Source organism: Aquarana catesbeiana, linkage group LG08 (assembly GCF_042186555.1).
Source record: "Aquarana catesbeiana isolate 2022-GZ linkage group LG08, ASM4218655v1, whole genome shotgun sequence".
Taxonomy (NCBI): domain Eukaryota; kingdom Metazoa; phylum Chordata; class Amphibia; order Anura; family Ranidae; genus Aquarana; species Aquarana catesbeiana.
Window position 1 is genome coordinate 302,264,465 of NC_133331.1, and position 19,133 is coordinate 302,283,597.

The 19,133-nt window shown below is 44.0% G+C and overlaps 1 protein-coding gene across 1 annotated transcript in view; it reads left to right on the plus strand.

The window, feature by feature from the left end:
- LOC141105028 (uncharacterized) overlaps nt 1–19,133 on the plus strand; it is a 138,751-nt gene that overhangs the window by 30,957 nt on the left and 88,661 nt on the right. Inside the window, exon 7 of the mRNA XM_073594816.1 lies at nt 5,827–7,229. Within this exon, the coding sequence (XP_073450917.1) occupies nt 5,827–7,229 (1,403 nt within the window). The remainder of the gene's footprint in view (nt 1–5,826; nt 7,230–19,133) is intronic.

Below are 19,133 nucleotides of genomic sequence, written 5' to 3' on the forward strand. Positions count from 1 at the left end.
TACATACTAGACTGACTGTATATATATAAAATACACTGCAGCTAACTGAATCACCTGCTTGCCAGAAATATAGTAGAAACAGTACACCACCAGGAACGGACTGCAGTGAGATCTAGCTAAACTGTATGCAGTGGATATATATATATATATACTAGACTCACTGTATATATATATATATATATATATATATATATATATGAAATACACTGCAGCTAACTGAATAATCTGCCTGCTCAATCTAAATGACACTCTCTCTCCGTCCACGCCGGCAATGACATACTACATGAGGCCGACGTGCAGTCAGCCTTATATAGTGTGGACATGGACTTAGTCCCCCTGAGCCATGATTGGCGAAAGGCACCCTGCCTTTGGCCAATTATGGCTCTCTTAGCTGAGGGCGCTGTTATTGGCCAAAGCATGCAGGTCATGGTGCCTGCTCTGACCAATCATCATACAGCAATGCACTGCGCGAATTTGGCACGAACGCCCCATAATGTTCGGTTTACGACGAACAGGCGAACAGCCAATGTTCGAGTCTAACAGGAAGCTCATCCCTAATCCTAAATATGGAACCATTTATCCAACTGTCCATCCAGAGCCTCTGGTTTATAGACTGGATATAACCTAAATATAGAGCCATTTATCCAACTGTCCATCTAGAGCCTTTGGTTTATTGACCAGATACATCCTAAATATAGAACCATTTATCCAACTGTCCATCCAGAGACTCTGGTTTATAGACCGAATACATCCTAAATATAGAACCATTTATCCAACTATCCATCCAGAGCCTCTGGTTTATAGACCAGATACATCCTAAATATAGAGCCATTTATACAACTGTCCATCATGAGCCTCTGGTTTATAGACCAGATACATTATTAATATAGAACCATTTATCCAACTGTCCATCTGGAGTTGCTGGTTTGTAGAACAGACACAAAATAAATATAGAGATGGAGATCTTTTCCTATTATATCGAGTAGAATATGGAGACAGGAAGAGTGTGACTGTACAGACACAGGAAGTGATACTACAGCTGTAGAGGAAGTGATGTTAGGTGCAGACAGGAAGTGATAGATGCAGAGGAAGTGATGTAACTAAGGAAAAGGAAGTGATGTAACTAAGGAAAAGGAAGTGATGTACAGGATCTAATAAAGGAAGTCCTGAGTGAGAGGTGAGTTGTGAGGAAGCGAAAAAGGAGAAGACTTTGTTGGATTTGGCAGCAGAGGAGGTAATCACATTATAATTTATTTAGAAGGTCATCAGGATCTCTATAAGGACGTCATGATGGAGAATCAGCCGCCCTTCACATCACCGGGTAAGAGGAGACTTTATTGTAAAGGAGAGAGCAGTAAGGAGGGTCCACCTAGATCCTCCATCATCTGATAAACACATAGAAACAATGTATTCAGTCAGTGTGTGTGTTTCCTACAGATGGATCCAGTAATGGGAACCCACCAGAGAGATGTCCCCGTCCTCTGTATTCCCAGGATTCCACACAGGAAGATCACACCATCCCTCACCATCATCAGGTAGGTGGGACTAAGCAATTAGAACTCAAATACGTTGTAGAATTCTACGCTTCGAAATAACATTCTTCTATTTCATCTCTGGTTTCCTTTTACAAATCCATTCTATCATATTTGCACTTTAGGTTGAAGAACTGAAAGACATCAAATTTGAGGTTAAAGTAGAAAAAGAAGAGAAGTCCGGGGATCAGCAGTCTATGGTAGAGGGTGATCCTCTGTATTCCTGGGATTCCACACAGGAAGATCACACCATCCCTTACCATCATCAGGTAGATGTGACAGCAATTGCAACATAAAAGTATTCTAAGCTATGAGATGATATTTTTCTATGAAATCTCTTGCTCTATTGTTTTTATTTTTCTTTCATGTTCGGGGTTTAGGGTGAGAGATTTCCCCCTCCTCTGTGTTCCTGGGATTCCATGCAAGAGGATCACACCATCCCTCACCATCATCAGGTAGGTGGGGTTGGGCATCTAGATGTCCTGGACCTAAATATATACATTCTAAGCCATAAGATTACATTATTCTGTGTAGTCTCTTGTTTTATTGAAGGGCAGCCTTTGTTACCCACAACCCCCATTCTGGTTTCTAGCTCCTTTGAGCGCCCTACATTTTTCACCCTCCATTTTTATTTTTTAATATACATTCCTTTCCTCTGTGGGTCTCAAGCCCAGCCAAATGTCATTGCGGGTCCTCTTCCCCCTTGTTTTGCACTTATATCTGCCTTGAGTTGACTAATAGATGTTTTCTATTATTTTTGGTGTAGGGTGAAGGGCAGATTAATATTAAATCTGAGGTTAAAGAAGAAGAAGTAGAGATGTATGTGGGGGGTGATCAGCCATCCACAGAGGAGGTCAGGATGATTATGAAAAGTGAACAGGAAGAGATTTCTCTACCTATCGACACAGGTAAGCAACAGACACTATAAACAAAACAGGTCACAGTCTCATTTTACTTCTGAGTATAAGGATTGCAGTTAAAGAAAAAATGTTAGATAATTATCAGCTCTTCACATCATCCTATAGGCAGGTTTAAATATGTGTTTGCCTACTAAAGGGTTAATGTGTGGTGTTGTGAGAGTTAGCACTTGGTGCTTTGATGTTCCTTCCCCTGCATGTGTCACTTCCTGCTTCTGAATCAGACCGGACCTCATGATCTGTCCATGTATAGGAGGTGATCAGTGAGAATGCTGTAAAGAACTGAACTGTATGGTGGAGTTTTCCCTTAGCGGGACCCCAGGATGGGTTCCAAGAAGGGTTGGGAAAAGAGGTGGGCAGGAGGTATGGCTGCCCTGGGTGCAATGGTTTACTGTAGGGATGGGGGCGCCTTCTTTCTGCTACAAGGCTGACAGGAGTAGTAATGGTGACAGTGATTGACAAGGGAGTGACTGATCGGTGTAGGATCCCCTAAACTTGCACATCACGAATGGGGAGTGGGTGCAGTTTGGCATCTTTGCCCTGGGTGTTGGAAGACCTTGTTGGACTTTTGATGCTATTTACTGGGACGCAACTAAGCTATAAAAGTTATGGACAGTGCCACACAGCCAAATCCAGTACAGTGTTATTAGAGAGAGGAAATGCAATTGTGATTCTGTATATCCCTGATATGTGCTTCTATGGAACCTGTACAGAGCTGTAAATATAACTTTATTAACTAAAGAATTTATTGGTTAAGAGTAACCATTTTGTATTACTTTGGAAGAGAAGGGACTTTACAGTGTATTGGGTAGAACTGGGGAACAGAATGTACAATCCAGTTAAGTCTTGATGTCATGGAGCTGTGGTCATCAACCCTGTCCTCAGGGCCCACTAACAGGCCAGGTTTTATGTATTACCTTGGGGAGATTCAGACTAGAATACTGCAATCACTGAGCAGCAAATGATATCACCTGTGATGTATTTCAGTTATCTTGCAAACCTGGCCTGTTAGTGGGCCCTGAGGACAGGGTTGATGACCACTGTCATAGAGTGATAAGAAGGAGCCTCCAGTTCTGGGCAGAGAGAATGGTGATGGCCGGTGACAGAGGTTCTGTAGGTAAGGGTAGTTTGGCACCTGGCTGGGCTCCTATGTTAGGGCCCACTGCAGAACAGAACCCTGATAGGGACCCTGCTTGGAACCGTGGTGTGCAAGGCCTTGCAACGTGAGTGTGGTGGTTCCCATCTTTGCCATGTGCTGGGTTGTAGTCCATGCCAAGCTGACAATCTCCATCCTTTGGATACTTTCAGGACCTGTAAGACCTCATTGGTGTTGCACTGGAGTTGGCAAATCTGTAGCATTGATCTGCTCAGTGAAAAATTACATGAACACATGCTTCTTTTACGCTTCACATGATTGCATATTTTCCATCAGATTTATTCCCTTGTATTGTGGTATAAGTGAAGTGCCATCACCTTACCACTTGTTTTATTTATTCAATTTTTCCATGAATAGTTTATACAGAGTTTTCACAGATACTGGTGCAGCAGTGTATCTAGGTGTGTATATACAGAGTACCGCCACCTTTAACCCTTTATTTGCCACTAATATATGATATATGCCAGCAGCAGCAGATGGTTTTACACTGGACCCCATTCCCCCACACCCCTGGTCCTCACTGTACTTACCGTCAACCATTCTCAGCTGTCAGGGCTCTCTCACCACTCCAATGGTCAGGGGATTTGAAATACCCCACTGCTCTCTCTCTTTTCCATACTGAGCTGCCAGGATGGACCAGATGGTATCTGATTGGTTAGCACCATCACATGTAAATCGGAGACTAGGAGGGTGGGGAGGGGATCTGGTGTTAGGTCAGCTCTACAGTTTTTCTGTAGAGGTGATTGAACCCTTTAATAAACTCTTGCACTAAGGGCTCATTTACACTTGCTTTGGCTTTAACACACAGTAAAGCGCCTACTGCTTCAACATGCTTTTTTGATGCTTCAGTGGTGCTTCAAGGAAGCTTTGGTGATGTTTCAGTGGTGCTTCAGTGATGCTTCAAGTGAGCTTTAGCATAGACATTGATGGAGGCTTTGAAGATGCTTTGAAGCACCACTAAAGCGACATGGAGTATAATTTTTTGAGGAAAAGCCAAAGCAAAAGCAAGGTGTAAACAGGACTGTGAGCTAACCATTTTTTTTAGTGACAGGAGCTTTTGACTGGCGTTCAGAGAGCTTTAAGGGCTCGTTTACACTTGCTTCAAAACAAGGCTTCAGACATGATTTTTTTTAAAGCTCTCTTAACGCCAGTCAAAAAGAGCATCGCCGAAATGCCACTGAATCACCACCGAAGCATCAAAAACACATCATAAAAAAATTGTACCCCATGTCGCTTTAGTGGTGCTTCAAATCATCTTCAAAGCCTCAATAGAAGTCTATGACAAAGCTCGCTTAAAGCACCACTGAAGCATCATCAAGGCACCACCAAAGTTTCATCGAAGCACCACTGAAGCATCAAAAACACATAAAAGCATGTTGAAGCAGTAGGTGCTTTAATGTGTGTTGAAGCCGAAGCAACTGCAAACTAACCTAACAGCTTGGGTTGTCTCCACACTGATGGAGGAGGGGTGGAGCCACCCTAGGACACCAGCATTGTAAATCTGGGGGAGGGTTTTATTTTTCCATAATTTGATGTTACAGTTGTACCCAGTTCCATGCCAGAGCTCTGTGAAACTGTTGACTGTTAGACCAAAGTGACTTTTTTTTTCTTGTTGACTCAGGTTGGAGTCCATATATGATCTGCAAACTCTTCATAATATAAAATCCAGCCAATCCGATGTAGTAACAATCCACTAACGCGTTTTTTATAATGAAGCCTCAGTCATAGCTATTTATTATTAAAGAATTAGCAGATCATATATGGACTCGGTGTGAAGACTTTTCTGATTGATTTTGGAGGGAGAACAGGAGCCCAGCTGTGAGATCGGCATTTCCACTCATTCCACCGACGGGGAGGAGGAGCTAAAACTCCAGTTATTTGTCATCTACTGAGATTTATTTTTTTTTTTTTTACTTCTTTCCAACAGATGGATGTGATGTCAGGAATTCCTCGGAGAGACATCTTCTATTATCTGCTGATTGTAAGTCAGAAGATAATGTCATCACACAGGATCCTCCAGGAGGAAATCCAAATACACAAAATATACATCACAGACCTTCCTGTCCGGAGACATCAATGGATCCCTCTGATCAGGGGGAATCTTCTCATCAATCACATACTATGATTGTAAATATCCATGTAAGATCTCACATTGCAGATCGATCAACAGATCCTTCTAATCCCGAGGAATCTTCCTCACCCCATGAAGGAGCTCACCGAGGTAAAAATCCATTCTCATGTTCAGAGTGCGGGAAATCTTTCAATAAGAAAGCAAATTTTATTCAGCACCAGAGAGTTCACACGGGTGAGCGTCCCTTTTCATGTTCGGAGTGTGGGAAATCTTTCACTCAGAAAGGAAACCTTATGCAACATCAGAAATTTCACACAGGTGAGCGTCCCTATCCCTGTTCAGAGTGCGGGAAATCTTTTCATAAGAAAGATAATCTTGTTAGGCACCAGAAAATTCACACAGGTGAGCATCTCTATTCATGTTCAGAGTGCGGGAAATGTTTCATTAAGAAGAGACAACTTCTTCAGCACCAGCGAATTCACATGTGTGAGCGTCCCTTTTCATGTTCAGAGTGCGGGAAATCTTTCACTCAGAAAAATAACCTTTTGCGACATCAGAAATATCACACGGGTGAGCGTCCCTATACATGCTCAGAGTGTGGGAAATCTTTCACTCGGAAAGGAGACCTTGTTGAACATCAGAGATGTCACACAGGTGAGCGTCCTTATTCATGTTCAGAGTGCGGGAAATCTTATGCTCGAAAAGGATATCTTGTTGAACACCAGAAAATTCACACGGGTGAGAGTACTTATTCATGTTCAGAGTGTGGAAAATGTTTCAATAAGAAAAGAAATTTTATTCAGCACCAGAGAATTCACACGGGTGAGCGTCCCTTTTCATGTTCAGAGTGTGAGAAATCTTTCCGAAAACAAGATCATCTTGTTAGACACCAGAGAATTCACACGGGTGAGCGCCCTTATTCATGTTCAGAGTGCGGGAAATGTTTCACTAACAAAGCAGTTCTTGTCAATCATCAAAGGATTCACACTAATGAGCGTCCTTATTCATGTTCAGAATGTGGGAAATCTTTCACTCGGAAAGAAAGCCTTGATGTACACCAGAGATTTCACACGGGTGAGCGTCCTTATTCATGTTCAGAGTGCGGGAAATCTTTCACTCGGAAAGGAGAACTTGATGCGCATCAAATAATTCACACAGGTGAGCATCCTTATTCATGTTCAGAGTGCGGGAAATCTTTCACTCGGAAAGGAGACCTTGTTAAGCATCAGAGTATTCACACAGACGAGCATCCTTTTTCATGTTCAGAGTGCGGGAAATCTTTCACTCGGAAAGGAGAACTTGATGCACATCAAATAATTCACAGGGGTGAGCGTCCTTATTCATGTTCAGAGTGCGGGAAATCTTTTGCTTGGAAAGGAGTCCTTGTTAGACATCAGAGAATACACATGGGTGAACATCCTTATTCATGTTCAGAGTGTGGAAAATCTTTCACTCATAAAGGAGACCTTGTTAGACATAAGAGAGTTCACGCAGGTGAGCGTCCTTATTCGTGTTCAGAGTGCGGGAAATCTTTCACTCAGAAAGGAACACTTGTGAAACATCAAATAGTTCACATGGGTGAGTGTCCTTAGTCTTTAGTCCTTAGGTGGGATGGAGCTGTTGGAGAATGTAGTGTGGATGGTGGAGGAGATCTGTCGGAGAATGTAGTGTAGATGGTGGAGGAGAGCTGTCGGAGAATGTAGTGTGGATGGTGGAGGAGATCTGTCAGAGAATGTAGTGTGGATGGTGGGAGGAGAGCTGTTGGAGAATGTAGTGTGGATGGTGGAGGAGAGCTGTAGGAGAATGTAGTATGGATGGTGGAGGAGAGCTGTCGGAGAATGTAGTGTGGATGGTAGAGGAGCTGCAAGAGATGATAGTATTGATTTTCTTAGGTGGAGCTACTGTGTGAAGGAATGTAATGTAGATAAGAAAATAGACATTTTCAGATTATTATTATTATTATGTGTATACATGTTTTTTCTCCTTACTCATTATATAAGTATACAGATTTGCTCTGTTTCTTTATCTTCTCAAAACGGCGGATACACCTGCATCCCACATATCAGAAGAATGCGGAGCTGGAGACAGAACCAGCAACAACCAAACCTCGACATGAAGTTTCTCCATTTTCTCTTCTATCTTAACCAATGAGATGTACCTATTAGACTAACATAGCAATGATGTATTTTTGTGTATAAAACATTAGCACTGCCTCGAATAAATTAGAAGTGTAACAAGTAATCGTGCTGAGCGTGTCTCAGAGTGTTTACTTCTATATGCATGCATATCCACATTTTCCAATTAGAGACAGCAGCAGATAACCTTGAGCTCGATTGAAGCTCTTAACCTTAACAGCTGGTGCCGAAACCCGGGAGCTTTAGGCTACAGTCGAAGCAAGACCGAGATAAGGGTCGGGCGGCTAAACTGAGAGAGAAGGAAGGGGTCTGCGCAGCCCTAACAGTACGGTAAGCATATATATTCTTACCACTGTACGACTTTCTTGTCTCTTGGTTAGCTGCTGGATTCTGTCAGTATTCTGAGACTGTTTTAGAGGCAGGTATCATTTCCTTGCCTAAGGCTGTTTTAACTAACCTGATGGGTGTCTGCTGACTGTATTATGTGTTCACTGTCTGTCGTTCTGAAAAACTGCAACTCAGCAGACTGAAAGTGCTGCAGATATGTATGTGTGTTCTTATCCCCAGATGAGCTGTCGGCCTCTGGAGTGAGATGTTATCCTGCAGCAAGTGTTTATAGATGGGTTACTCGAGGTTTGTAGGACCTCTGAGGGTTTATCTCAGCTGCTGGCTTCGCAGTCTGAAAGTGTTGCAGACGTGTATGTGTTCTCATCCCCAGATGAGCTGTCGGCCTCTGGAGTGAGATGTTATCCTGCAACAAACGTCTATAAATGGATTTTTCAGGTGAGTTGTCTGCCACTGTGGTTTATCTTAGTCTGCTGAAACTTTGCAGCTCAAAGAGTGGCAGGTGTAACGTCTGATCCAGAGTGTATTTGTGGTTTACTGTTTGCTATACACGAGAGGGGTTGGGGACTGGTGAAGGTGAGAGAAGGTGGCTACCGGAAGGATCTGTTGGGTCACAAGCCGTTACTCCCAACTACCCCTGACTTGCTTGTTCTGAGATTTACCGTACATTACTGAGCCTAAACTGCCCCTATGAAAAAACCTGGACCGAGAGAATGGAGGGACAACCCTGCCCTCCGCCTGACAACCACTCCCTTCACACCAACCCAGCCCAAGCACAACCCACTGTGACAACTCTGCCTGGTGGCCATCTTTATGCACCCATGCCTTCACTTCCTGCCCAACCCAGTGCAATTCCTGCTGGCGGCCATCTTGGTGCACCCATGCCTTCACTTTCTACCCAGCCCAGTGCACTTCCTGCCGGTGGCCATCTTGGTACACCCAGTAGGCTCAAACACAGCCTATACCCAGTCCTCCCAGTTCTAAACCAAGATGGTTCCTACCACACACCTGTCTTCCCCAATACGGAAGCACCACATTTACAGGCCGGATATGTTAATGATGAAGAAGCGTCTGAGTGGGAAGACCAACAACAGGCAGCAAGGCCACCCGCTGGTTTAACCCCCAATCCGGCTCCGGACTCACAGTTCCGAGAGGATCTCAAACATATGCTGGCAACTGTAAGGAACAGTGTCCCTTCTCAGCCCCCGCCCCAACAACAGTCTCTGTTACCAGAAGGGGCACCAATGATGTATGTCGCTTTTACCCCATCACAAGCAGCGGCCTTAGTGACAAGTCTGCCTGACCCAGAGAAGCAGCCAATGCCCTTCTACCGCAGGATAGTGCAGATACAAGAAATTTACTCCGCTGCCTGGAGAGACTTGATCAGCTTATGCCAAATTAAAGCAGGACATGTCTTTTGTCCGGTCATGCAGGTGGCCTTCAATGATGCCTGCCTGACAAGTGTCACTTCCTACACCTCAGGCATGGAGTTCTGTGCACAACTCCGCGACTGGGCCAATGAGAAATTGGCAGATAAGACCACCACAATCCAAGATATTACCCAAGATAATGGGGAGTCTGTGAAGAAGTATCATGCTAGACTCATATAGGCCTTTGATGATCTGAGCTTCCCCCACTATGAAAAGGCGCATGCACACACACACACGTCTCCTGCGTGGGAGTGGATGGGGTGCCCCGCTCCAGTCCACTTACTGAGCCACTCCAAGTGGGGACATTTCCTGATTTGCTTGCCAAATTTGTGGTGTCCTCTACATGTTCCTTGAATCTACTAGGAGCTGATGTGTTGTCCAGACTACAGGTCTCAATCATGTACACGCCTGAAGGGGGGATGAAGTTACATACTCCCCTATCCTTAGAAGACTCATCTGCTTTGTGTTCTCTGCCTCTCCTGATGACACTTCATGAAGCAATAACTTCAAGTTCAATACTGCAGGAAGTACTTGACAGAATCCCTGCGTGCCTATGGTCCACAGGACCGGAAGACAATGGTCACTTAACCTTCCTGGCGGTATGATTCTTTCGGATTTTAGGTGCTGAAAGCGGTACAATTATTTTGCATGGAAATTTGGCGTTTTATATTGTAGGTCTGTAAATCTACACAATAACGCACTTAAATCTGTCCAAACCAGAGTCTAGTAGATATCCCGGGTATGATAAAGTTTGAAACACAAAAACACAAATTATAATATAATAAATAAAAATAAATAATTAAAAAAAATAAAAATAAATAGTAATAAAATAAATTTCCCCACGATTCACTATCGCTCAATTCTGCAAGTGTTCTAATTTACTATCGCTGTTTTCTAGCTGGTCTAAAGCCACTTTTGACGTAAAGGGACACTTTTTGGTTGCTATGGACAATCTCCAGTTTCCAGGCAGAAAGAACAGTGTATATCATGTAAAATTGCATGCAGGGTATGGGCCAAAGCACTGGGGACAAAAGGGATGTGAAATCATTTCATACAGTACTGTAATCTGTAAGATTACAGTACTGTATGTGTTATGATTTTTACATTATTTTGAATTTGCCGCCAGGCTCCGCCCCCGTGCGTCGCGATGCTCGCAGGGAACGGAGCCTGGCACAGAGAGGCTTCGGAGGAGGACGGAGCCCTTGGACACTGCGGGGGACATCGCAGGATCCCGGGGACAAGGTAAGTAAGGAGGCACCAGGATCCTGAGATGTAATCCCGAGTGTGGCTCGGGGTTACCGCTAATGGTACTGAATTTTAACCCCGAGCCACACTCGGGAAAACCGCCAGGGAGGCTACAGGTTCCACCAGTTTCAGTCAAGCTCAAAGAGGGGGCATCATTGCCCCGGAAACCACAATACCCCCTAAAGTTAGCCCAATCTGCAGCTATTTTGAAGCATCGCATTTGTGTCAAATGAGGCCCTGATACCCTGTACATCTCCAGGCAACACATCTCTGTTCTCTAGGAAGAATAGAACCCCTAAGAGAGAACCAGCTACTTACGGGGGATGTCTTGGGCCACAAAGTACCTTACAGTGATGGACCTTACAAACGCTTTCACCCTCATCCCTCCTGCTGGTCCTTTTTGCATTCATCCACAGAAAGAAATGGCAATGTACCTAGACAGTTGTGCCACAAGGAGCATAGAACTCTCCAAGCCAGTTTGCAAAAGCTATGGCTATCATCCTTCAAAAAAGGAAACTGTCCCCCATGGGGGGTTTTCTGGGCAGCAAGAGATAAGAATATATCAAAAATTTGTATGGTAATAGAAATTCTTTATTTTATATTGTAACAAAGTATCAAAAAGTAGCTGTTTAAAATATATATAGTCAAAACATGAGCTGTAGTACATAAATAAAAAATAAAAGCAAACACCATAGAGAAGTGATATATGTATCTTGTATTTGAATTCTGGCACGTTTCGACCCCAACGGGTCTTCTTCAGAGGATTATGTAAACTGTAGAAAGGTTAACACATGTTGGAATTTTTAATTGATAAGGAAAAAAGGGGAGAACAAACAATAATAAACAATTTCCCATATTTACCAATCACAGTGTGTTAGGCCATGTTCAGTGCTCTCTGTATGAAAATAACCCCTGTATACGATCTCAACATCTCTCAATGGTTGGTACAGTCAGTAAGAGGGGAACCCACCACTCGTGGGCACCTTACGAGGAGTCACACAATGGAAAATCCCCAAAAAATTAGGGAGGCTGAGGAGAAGGACCGGCGGCACCTGTAGTCAAGGTATTGTATATGATATAATAGAATAAAATAAATGAACAGCTCAAGAGGATGGTGAGAGAGTATATATATGTATATACTTGCTATTCTATGGTATGCATTGTATGTGTATTGTATAACAATTACTGCAACTTGGATGGTCTGTGTGAAAACTTAGATGATAAAGACAAGAAAAGTGGGGAAGGGGAAAGGGGAGAGGAGGAGAAAGAAAAGGCAAAAAAAAGGCATGTGTGGGATGATCAGGTGAGGATTGAGGGAGGAAGGAAAGGGAGGGGGGGTTTATGTGGGTGGAATAAGTGAGGGATAGATGAGAGGAATAAGGGAGGAAAAGAACACAGACCAAAACCAGTGGCAACATAATAAATATAGTGTTGGGATTAATTGTAGTTGATTGTAACGATTTAAATTCAAAGTAAATGACTGGGTGAGTGTGGAAAAGCCAATTAGAAAATACGAGAGAGTGAAATGAAAGAAGGAAGTGTGAGGGTGAAATAAGGGTTAGGGTGCAAGGAAGTGTGCTAATGAACACCACAACCGTGACCGACCACACTGACAAGAAATGAACCTCATGTGACTGCAAAATGCCCAAAAACTGTGAATGGGAGGAAAAGAAAAGGGGGAGGAAGGTGGTGCTGGAGAAAGTGAAAAAATTATATGTAGTGGATGAACAACAATAAGATTACCTTAATTTGTGTAAGAGTATTCGTTCCAGTTAGGGAGAGGGGACACCCGGAGGGTGTGCCACCTTGGTGTATACACAATGTGAGATCTGCAAACATCAGAAATTATGATTGTGAATGCATAATTATAGCGACATTCATGGTGGAAAGCCCACACCATGAGGTCTAGTGTAGTGATGTAGCTAGTCTTACCAATCCTCAATTGACGCTGCAAACATGTGGATGTCCGAACATAGGGGATTTCAATAGATCCCCATAGTGCCCAGTCTCCTAATGTAGGTAAGCCTATAATAGGAGGAATTACCTTAACGATATACAGGTGCTGCCACTTCGCTCCCAGATGATCCCCCTCGCTAGGGATAGTGGCGCTGAACGTCACTCCAAGTGTGACTCCCCCAGCGTTCTGGAAGGAGAGACCTCGGCACCGCTGCTGCCTCCGCCGCAGTTGCGTGACGTCTATCGTGCGCGTGGGCACAACCATGGCGCACGGAGACAGTCCTGAATGCCGCTGACAGGGAAAAAAGTGCATTCCGGGTGGTGCTGCCACCCGGTGGATGCATGGGAAGGCGCAGAACTCTTCGCATGCAGGTTACTATTGAAGTACCTGCATGCGAAGGATGACTCTAATACTGAAACAGTCGATTGGTCAACATACAGCATGAAGGAATTTAAAGCCTTACGGTTTACGATTACGATTTAACTCTTCTCTATCAAGAGAATAACACAATAGATTTGATTGATCAAATCGATTTAGATGCTTTGTTAAACGAGGTTGAGAAATCAACCCGGAATCCAACTACCATGTTTAAGAAAGCCTCTACTTCATTTCCAAACTCCAATACTAAGCCGAATGTAACCATTTTTTTGAAACAGACTATTCGGGACATATCCAAATTATCCCGAACTAAATCTAATCCACACAACTTAACTACTGAAGAAAATCAAGCTCTCAATCGACTAAGCAAAAATATTAAGATTGTAATTAAACCCTCTGACAAGGGTGGCAATGTAGTCATCATGGACAATGAAGACTATACAACTATGTGTCTAAACATCCTACAAAACAAAGAATGGTACAAACAAATCTCCGTTCTAAACATCAATCAGTACAACTCTACGTTCTATAATATGGTAGATTGCACCTTTTACACCGGCGCCATTACCAATTACCTTTATGAGTTTATTAGAACCAAACACCCTAAAGTGGCTACTTTTTATAGCCTTCCTAAAATTCATAAGAACTTGAAAAACCCTATTGGTCGTCCCATTGTCTCTGGCAATGGGGCCATATCTGAAAATCGGAGTCGAGTAATCGACGCACATCTTCAACCCTTTGTCCTATCGCTGCCATCATTTGTCGGAGATACCATACAATTCTTAAAAATTATCAATAACCTTACCTTAACGGATCATTCCATCCTCGTCACCATTGACGTGGAGGCCCTATACAGCAGTATCCCCCACACTTCAGGCCCTTCTGTTGTGAAGAGGGTTCTTCAACATAAGTCACGTTATGATCCTGCACTGAATGCATTTATTTTGAATGGTTTGGAATACATATTGTACCATAACTACTTCAGTTTTGACAACTCCCACTACCTCCAGGTACAGGGCGTGGCTATGGGGACGTGTTGTGCCCCGTCCTACGCCAACCTGTACCTGGGGGAGTGGGAGCAGTCCCTCCTGGATGACGAGGGCCTCATCTTATACACTAGCCACATCACCAAGTGGCTTAGGTATATAGACGACATCTTTGTCATCTGGGAGGGACCCGAGGCCAGACTTATTGAATTCTTCAATTTGATCAACACCAATGATCGGAATCTGAAATTCACCATGGCCTATAATCAAGACAGTGTCACGTTTTTGGATGTCTTACTTTCAGATACACCGAAGGGTGTAGTACTCTCTTCCGTAAGAGTACCGCTGGCAACACGGTACTCCACGCCGATAGTTTCCATCCTTTACCTCTTAAGAACTCCATCCCTTATGGACAGTATTTGCGACTTCGTCGCAATTGCTCCAGTGACAGCCTGTTCATCAGAGAGGCCGGCAACCTCGAAAATCGATTGCTAGCACGTGGATACAGTCAATCATGCCTGAAGAAGGCATATAATCAAACCATGAGACAACCCCGACTGAACCTGCTGTCCAAATCCAAATCTCCTATGAGATCTGATTCCAACTCCACTCGCATTGTGATGCGCTACTCACGCCAACACGTGGCCATCAGAAATATTCTACAGCGACATTGGTGTATCCTTACCGATGACCCCAAACTCAGACACTTCATTCCTAATCAACCGGCCATAACCTACAATTGAGCGACCTCAATCAAGGATAGACTTGTCCAAAGTGAATATAAAAATGAACACAAAAGATCCAAACACTGCTCTATAACCGGTCCTTTTCCATGTGGGCACTGTTCTTATTGCCCACTAATAAGAAAAGAAAAGACCTTTCACCTTCCGAATGGAGAAGTATTCAAGCCCACACACTTTGTGAATTGCCAGACTCGAGGTGTGGTATATTTTATGGAGTTTGAGTGCGGCGCCTATTACATAGGCAAAACAAAACAGGAATTTTGGAGACGTATATCCAAACATATGTACAGTATGCAAATAGGTAACCCATACCTCCCAGTGGGGAGACGCGTCGTCTCCGCACATGGGTACATAGTACCTAAAGTAACGTTTACAGCTCTTTACAGGATGCACATACCAGATAGAGGGGGCGAATGGAACAAGGTTCTATTACAAAAAGAAAAAAAAATGGATATTCCAGCTACAGGCCACATCATTTCCGGGCCTAAATGAATCTATTTCATTTGCTCCTTTTCTACGAGGATTCTCTTCAGGTAGAACACACTGAAAGTGACGTGTCCATGCCCCAGTACCCCCATATGGGAACAGTCGCTCTGGAGTGGACACGCCATTTCAATTAATATAATGGATGTATTCATTTTTTACTAGTTTTCCTGAACCTCCTGGCAATTTTTCTGGTATTCTATATGCTTCTATCTATATTAGGTTATCCCTCTTGTTTTAGTTATAAACATTGAACACAGAGTCAGGATGGGTTTTCCGACTTAACATTTGTACATATTAGTTTCTAGACGTCTCCATACCGTTTCACTAATTGGACAGGAAGGCATCGCTGTAGGCGGCCCTACGTCACTCTCCTTATGATTGACATGTACTTAATTGAATTACATCAACCAACAAACATAATCACTCATATGCCCCGTACACACGGTCGGACTTTGTTCGGACATTCCGACAACAAAATCCTAGGATTTTTTCCGACGGATGTTGGCTCAAACTTGTCTTGCATACACACGGTCACACAAAGTTGTCGGAAAATCCGATCGTTCTAAACGCGGTGACGTAAAACACGTACGTCGGGACTATAAACGGGGCAGTGGCCAATAGCTTTCATCTCTTTATTTATTCTGAGCATGCGTGGCACTTTGTCCGTCAGATTTGTGTACACACGATCGGAATTTCCGACAACGGATTTTGTTGTCGGAAAATTTTATCTCCTGCTCTCCAACTTTGTGTGTCGGAAAATCCGATGGAAAATGTCCGATGGAGCCCACACATGGTCGGAATTTCCGACGTACGTGTTTTACGTCACCGCGTTTAGAACGATCAGATTTTCCGACAACTTTGTGTGACCGTGTGTATGCAAGACAAGTTTGAGCCAACATCCGTCAGAAAAAATCCTAGGATTTTGTTGTCGGAATGTCCGATCAATGTCCGACCGTGTGTACGGGGCATTATGCCCCGTACACACGGTCGGATTTTCCAACGGAAAATGTGTGATAGGACCTTGTTGTCGGAAATTCCGACCGTGTGTAGGCTCCATCACACATTTTCCATCGGATTTTCCGACACACAAAGTTTGAGAGCAGGATATAAAATTTTCCGACAACAAAATCCGTTGTCGGAAATTCCGATCGTGTGTACACAAATCCGACGGACAAAGTGCCACGCATGCTCAGAATAAATAAAGAGATGAAAGCTATTGGCCACTGCCCCGTTTATAGTCCCGACGTACGTGTTTTACGTCACCGCGTTTAGAACGATCGGATTTTCCGACAACTTTGTGTGACCGTGTGTATGCAAGACAAGTTTGAGCCAACATCCGTCGGAAAAAATCCTAGGATTTTGTTGTCGGAATGTCCGAACAAAGTCCGACCGTGTGTACGGGGCATTATGCCCCATACACACGGTCGATTTTCCGATGGAAAATGTCCGATCGGAGCGTGTTGTCGGAAATTCCGACCGTGTGTGGGCGCCATCGGACATTTTCCATCGGATTTTCCGACACACAAAGTTGGACAGCAGGAGATAAAATTTTCCGACAACAAAATCCGATCGCGTCAATTCCGACCGTGTGTGGCCTGTTCCGACGCACAAAGTGCCACGCATGCTCAGAAGAAATTCCGACACGGGACAGCTCGTTCTGGTAAACTTAGCGTTCGTAATGGATAAAGCACTTTCGTCACGCTGCAATGTAAAAAATGGTTTAATACAGCGCACTCTCTTCTTCTTTATAATGTGACAAGAATTAAGTCGTTTTGATGCTCATATTCACACACACTTCTCACAAACTTTTTTCGTTACTATTTATCGGGATTCCCTCAATATATTTTGATTTCTCACATCTGACAACATATTTTTTTTTTTTTACTTTAATGTAGAATCTTTTTTTGTGTTTCTCTTTTTATTTTTTTTGGGTGATTTTGATTAGTACTCCCGAAAATGTTTGTGTGTTTTTTGTGACAAGTTCCCACAACACCATTGATATGTTGTTCTATTTAATCTGTAGGAGATTGTTTGGTGTTGTTGTCCCTTGTTAATTTCACATTGTACTTTAGAAATGTACCTGAATCGTCACCAACAAACTGTCCTTTTTGGATGAAAACACACACACAGGAGAGTAGAATTTCCCTAAAAATATTTTATTAAGGGGTCACAACTATAAACAAAGAGGGAGGCAACGCTGGAGAAACTGCAGAAGTGGGTGAAGCCTTGGACCCCCAGGGCAGACATCAATTATTTAAAAGCAAAATTGGTGGCCTGAGGAGTCCTTATCTAAGGGAGGGCAGTCTGGTCCAGAAGTCCCAGAGATCCGGAAAGCAGCAGATGACATCTGTGTTCCCAGGCTGTGGTCATACGAGAGACTGCAGCTTTTGTCAGACCAGACTGAACCCAGGTCATCACTCTCAGGTCTTCTTTCCATGCTTCCTTACAGGCTTTGGCTGTGGTGGTGGAGTTGTGGCAGCAGGAGGAGGAGGAGGAGGATGATGGTCCCTCTCCATGACATCCGTCTTGTGTGTCAGTTCCCCACTCTCCCCCTTACGAAAGACTTTATAAATCAGGTCCTCAGAGATCTTGCGTTGGCCCTCCTGCATGCCCAGCAATTTGGTGGCAGCCATGCAGGCAAAGGCCTCTTCAGGACTGGGGAAGGCTCTGAGGGACGCCGAAGCCTCCTGGATCAGCCTGTACACTGAATCCTGCACAGGACTGGGAGTGGCCTTCCTGGCCCTTTTATATGACAGGCGGAGGGGAGGAACCTGAGACTCAGTCAGACTGCGACTTGTCCCAGGCTTCTCTTGGCTGACACTTAGCCCCGCCTCCTCCTGGCTGCCACTAATCCCCGCCTCCTCCTGGCTGCCACTAATCCCCGCCTCCTCCTGGCTGCCACTAACCCCCGCCTCCTCCTGACTGCCACATTCCACAGCCTCCTCCTGGCTGAGGTCTTCCTGTGTATGAAAAAGGGACATAGTTTTAGTATTGTTTTCATCAATCACACACAATTTTCACCTCCTGACTGCTGCAAATTGAATGTTAACAAATATAACAGACTATCCTTCTGAGCCCAGCAGTTTTCATTCTTGTCCCAATTTTGGGTGCCCACTACTGTCTATTGATATGTAAAACACTTTATGAAATCAGCAATTAGTGATCAATAATAACATCTAGTAAACATCATTTATTTATTGCTCAGAAATCAGTAGAACAATGCTATACCTGACTCCAGCTGGGCTCCTCCACTTCTTCCTGGCTGGAAGGCCCAGGTTGGACATCGGAAGCCTCAGCTGGGATGGAAGGAAGAGTGGAAGGAAGAATAGAGAGGGATTCCCTGACTTCAGTGTGGTCTGACAGAAATCGCAGTCTCTCATAGTACCACAGCCTGGGGACATAAATGTCATCTGCTGCAGCTCCGGATCTCTGGGAATCTGTGACCTTCTTGCGCTCCCTAAGATAAGTGCTCCTCAGCCCACCAATTTTAGCTTTTAAATAAGGGATGGTTGCTGTGGGGACCACCGGCTTCACCAACTCCAGCAGTTTCTCCAGCGCTGCCTGCCTCTTCTGTTTGTGGTTATAGTGGGGGTGTCTCACTTGCCACAGACAGGGCAGCTCCCTGTACTTGTCTATGAACAGGGGCAGGAAATTGTGGTCGTTGAACCCATCCATTTTCTCTGCAAGACACAACACAAGACAAACCCTAATGTCAGGCCAAACTCCCCTAATCTTGTTACAATATAGGCTTC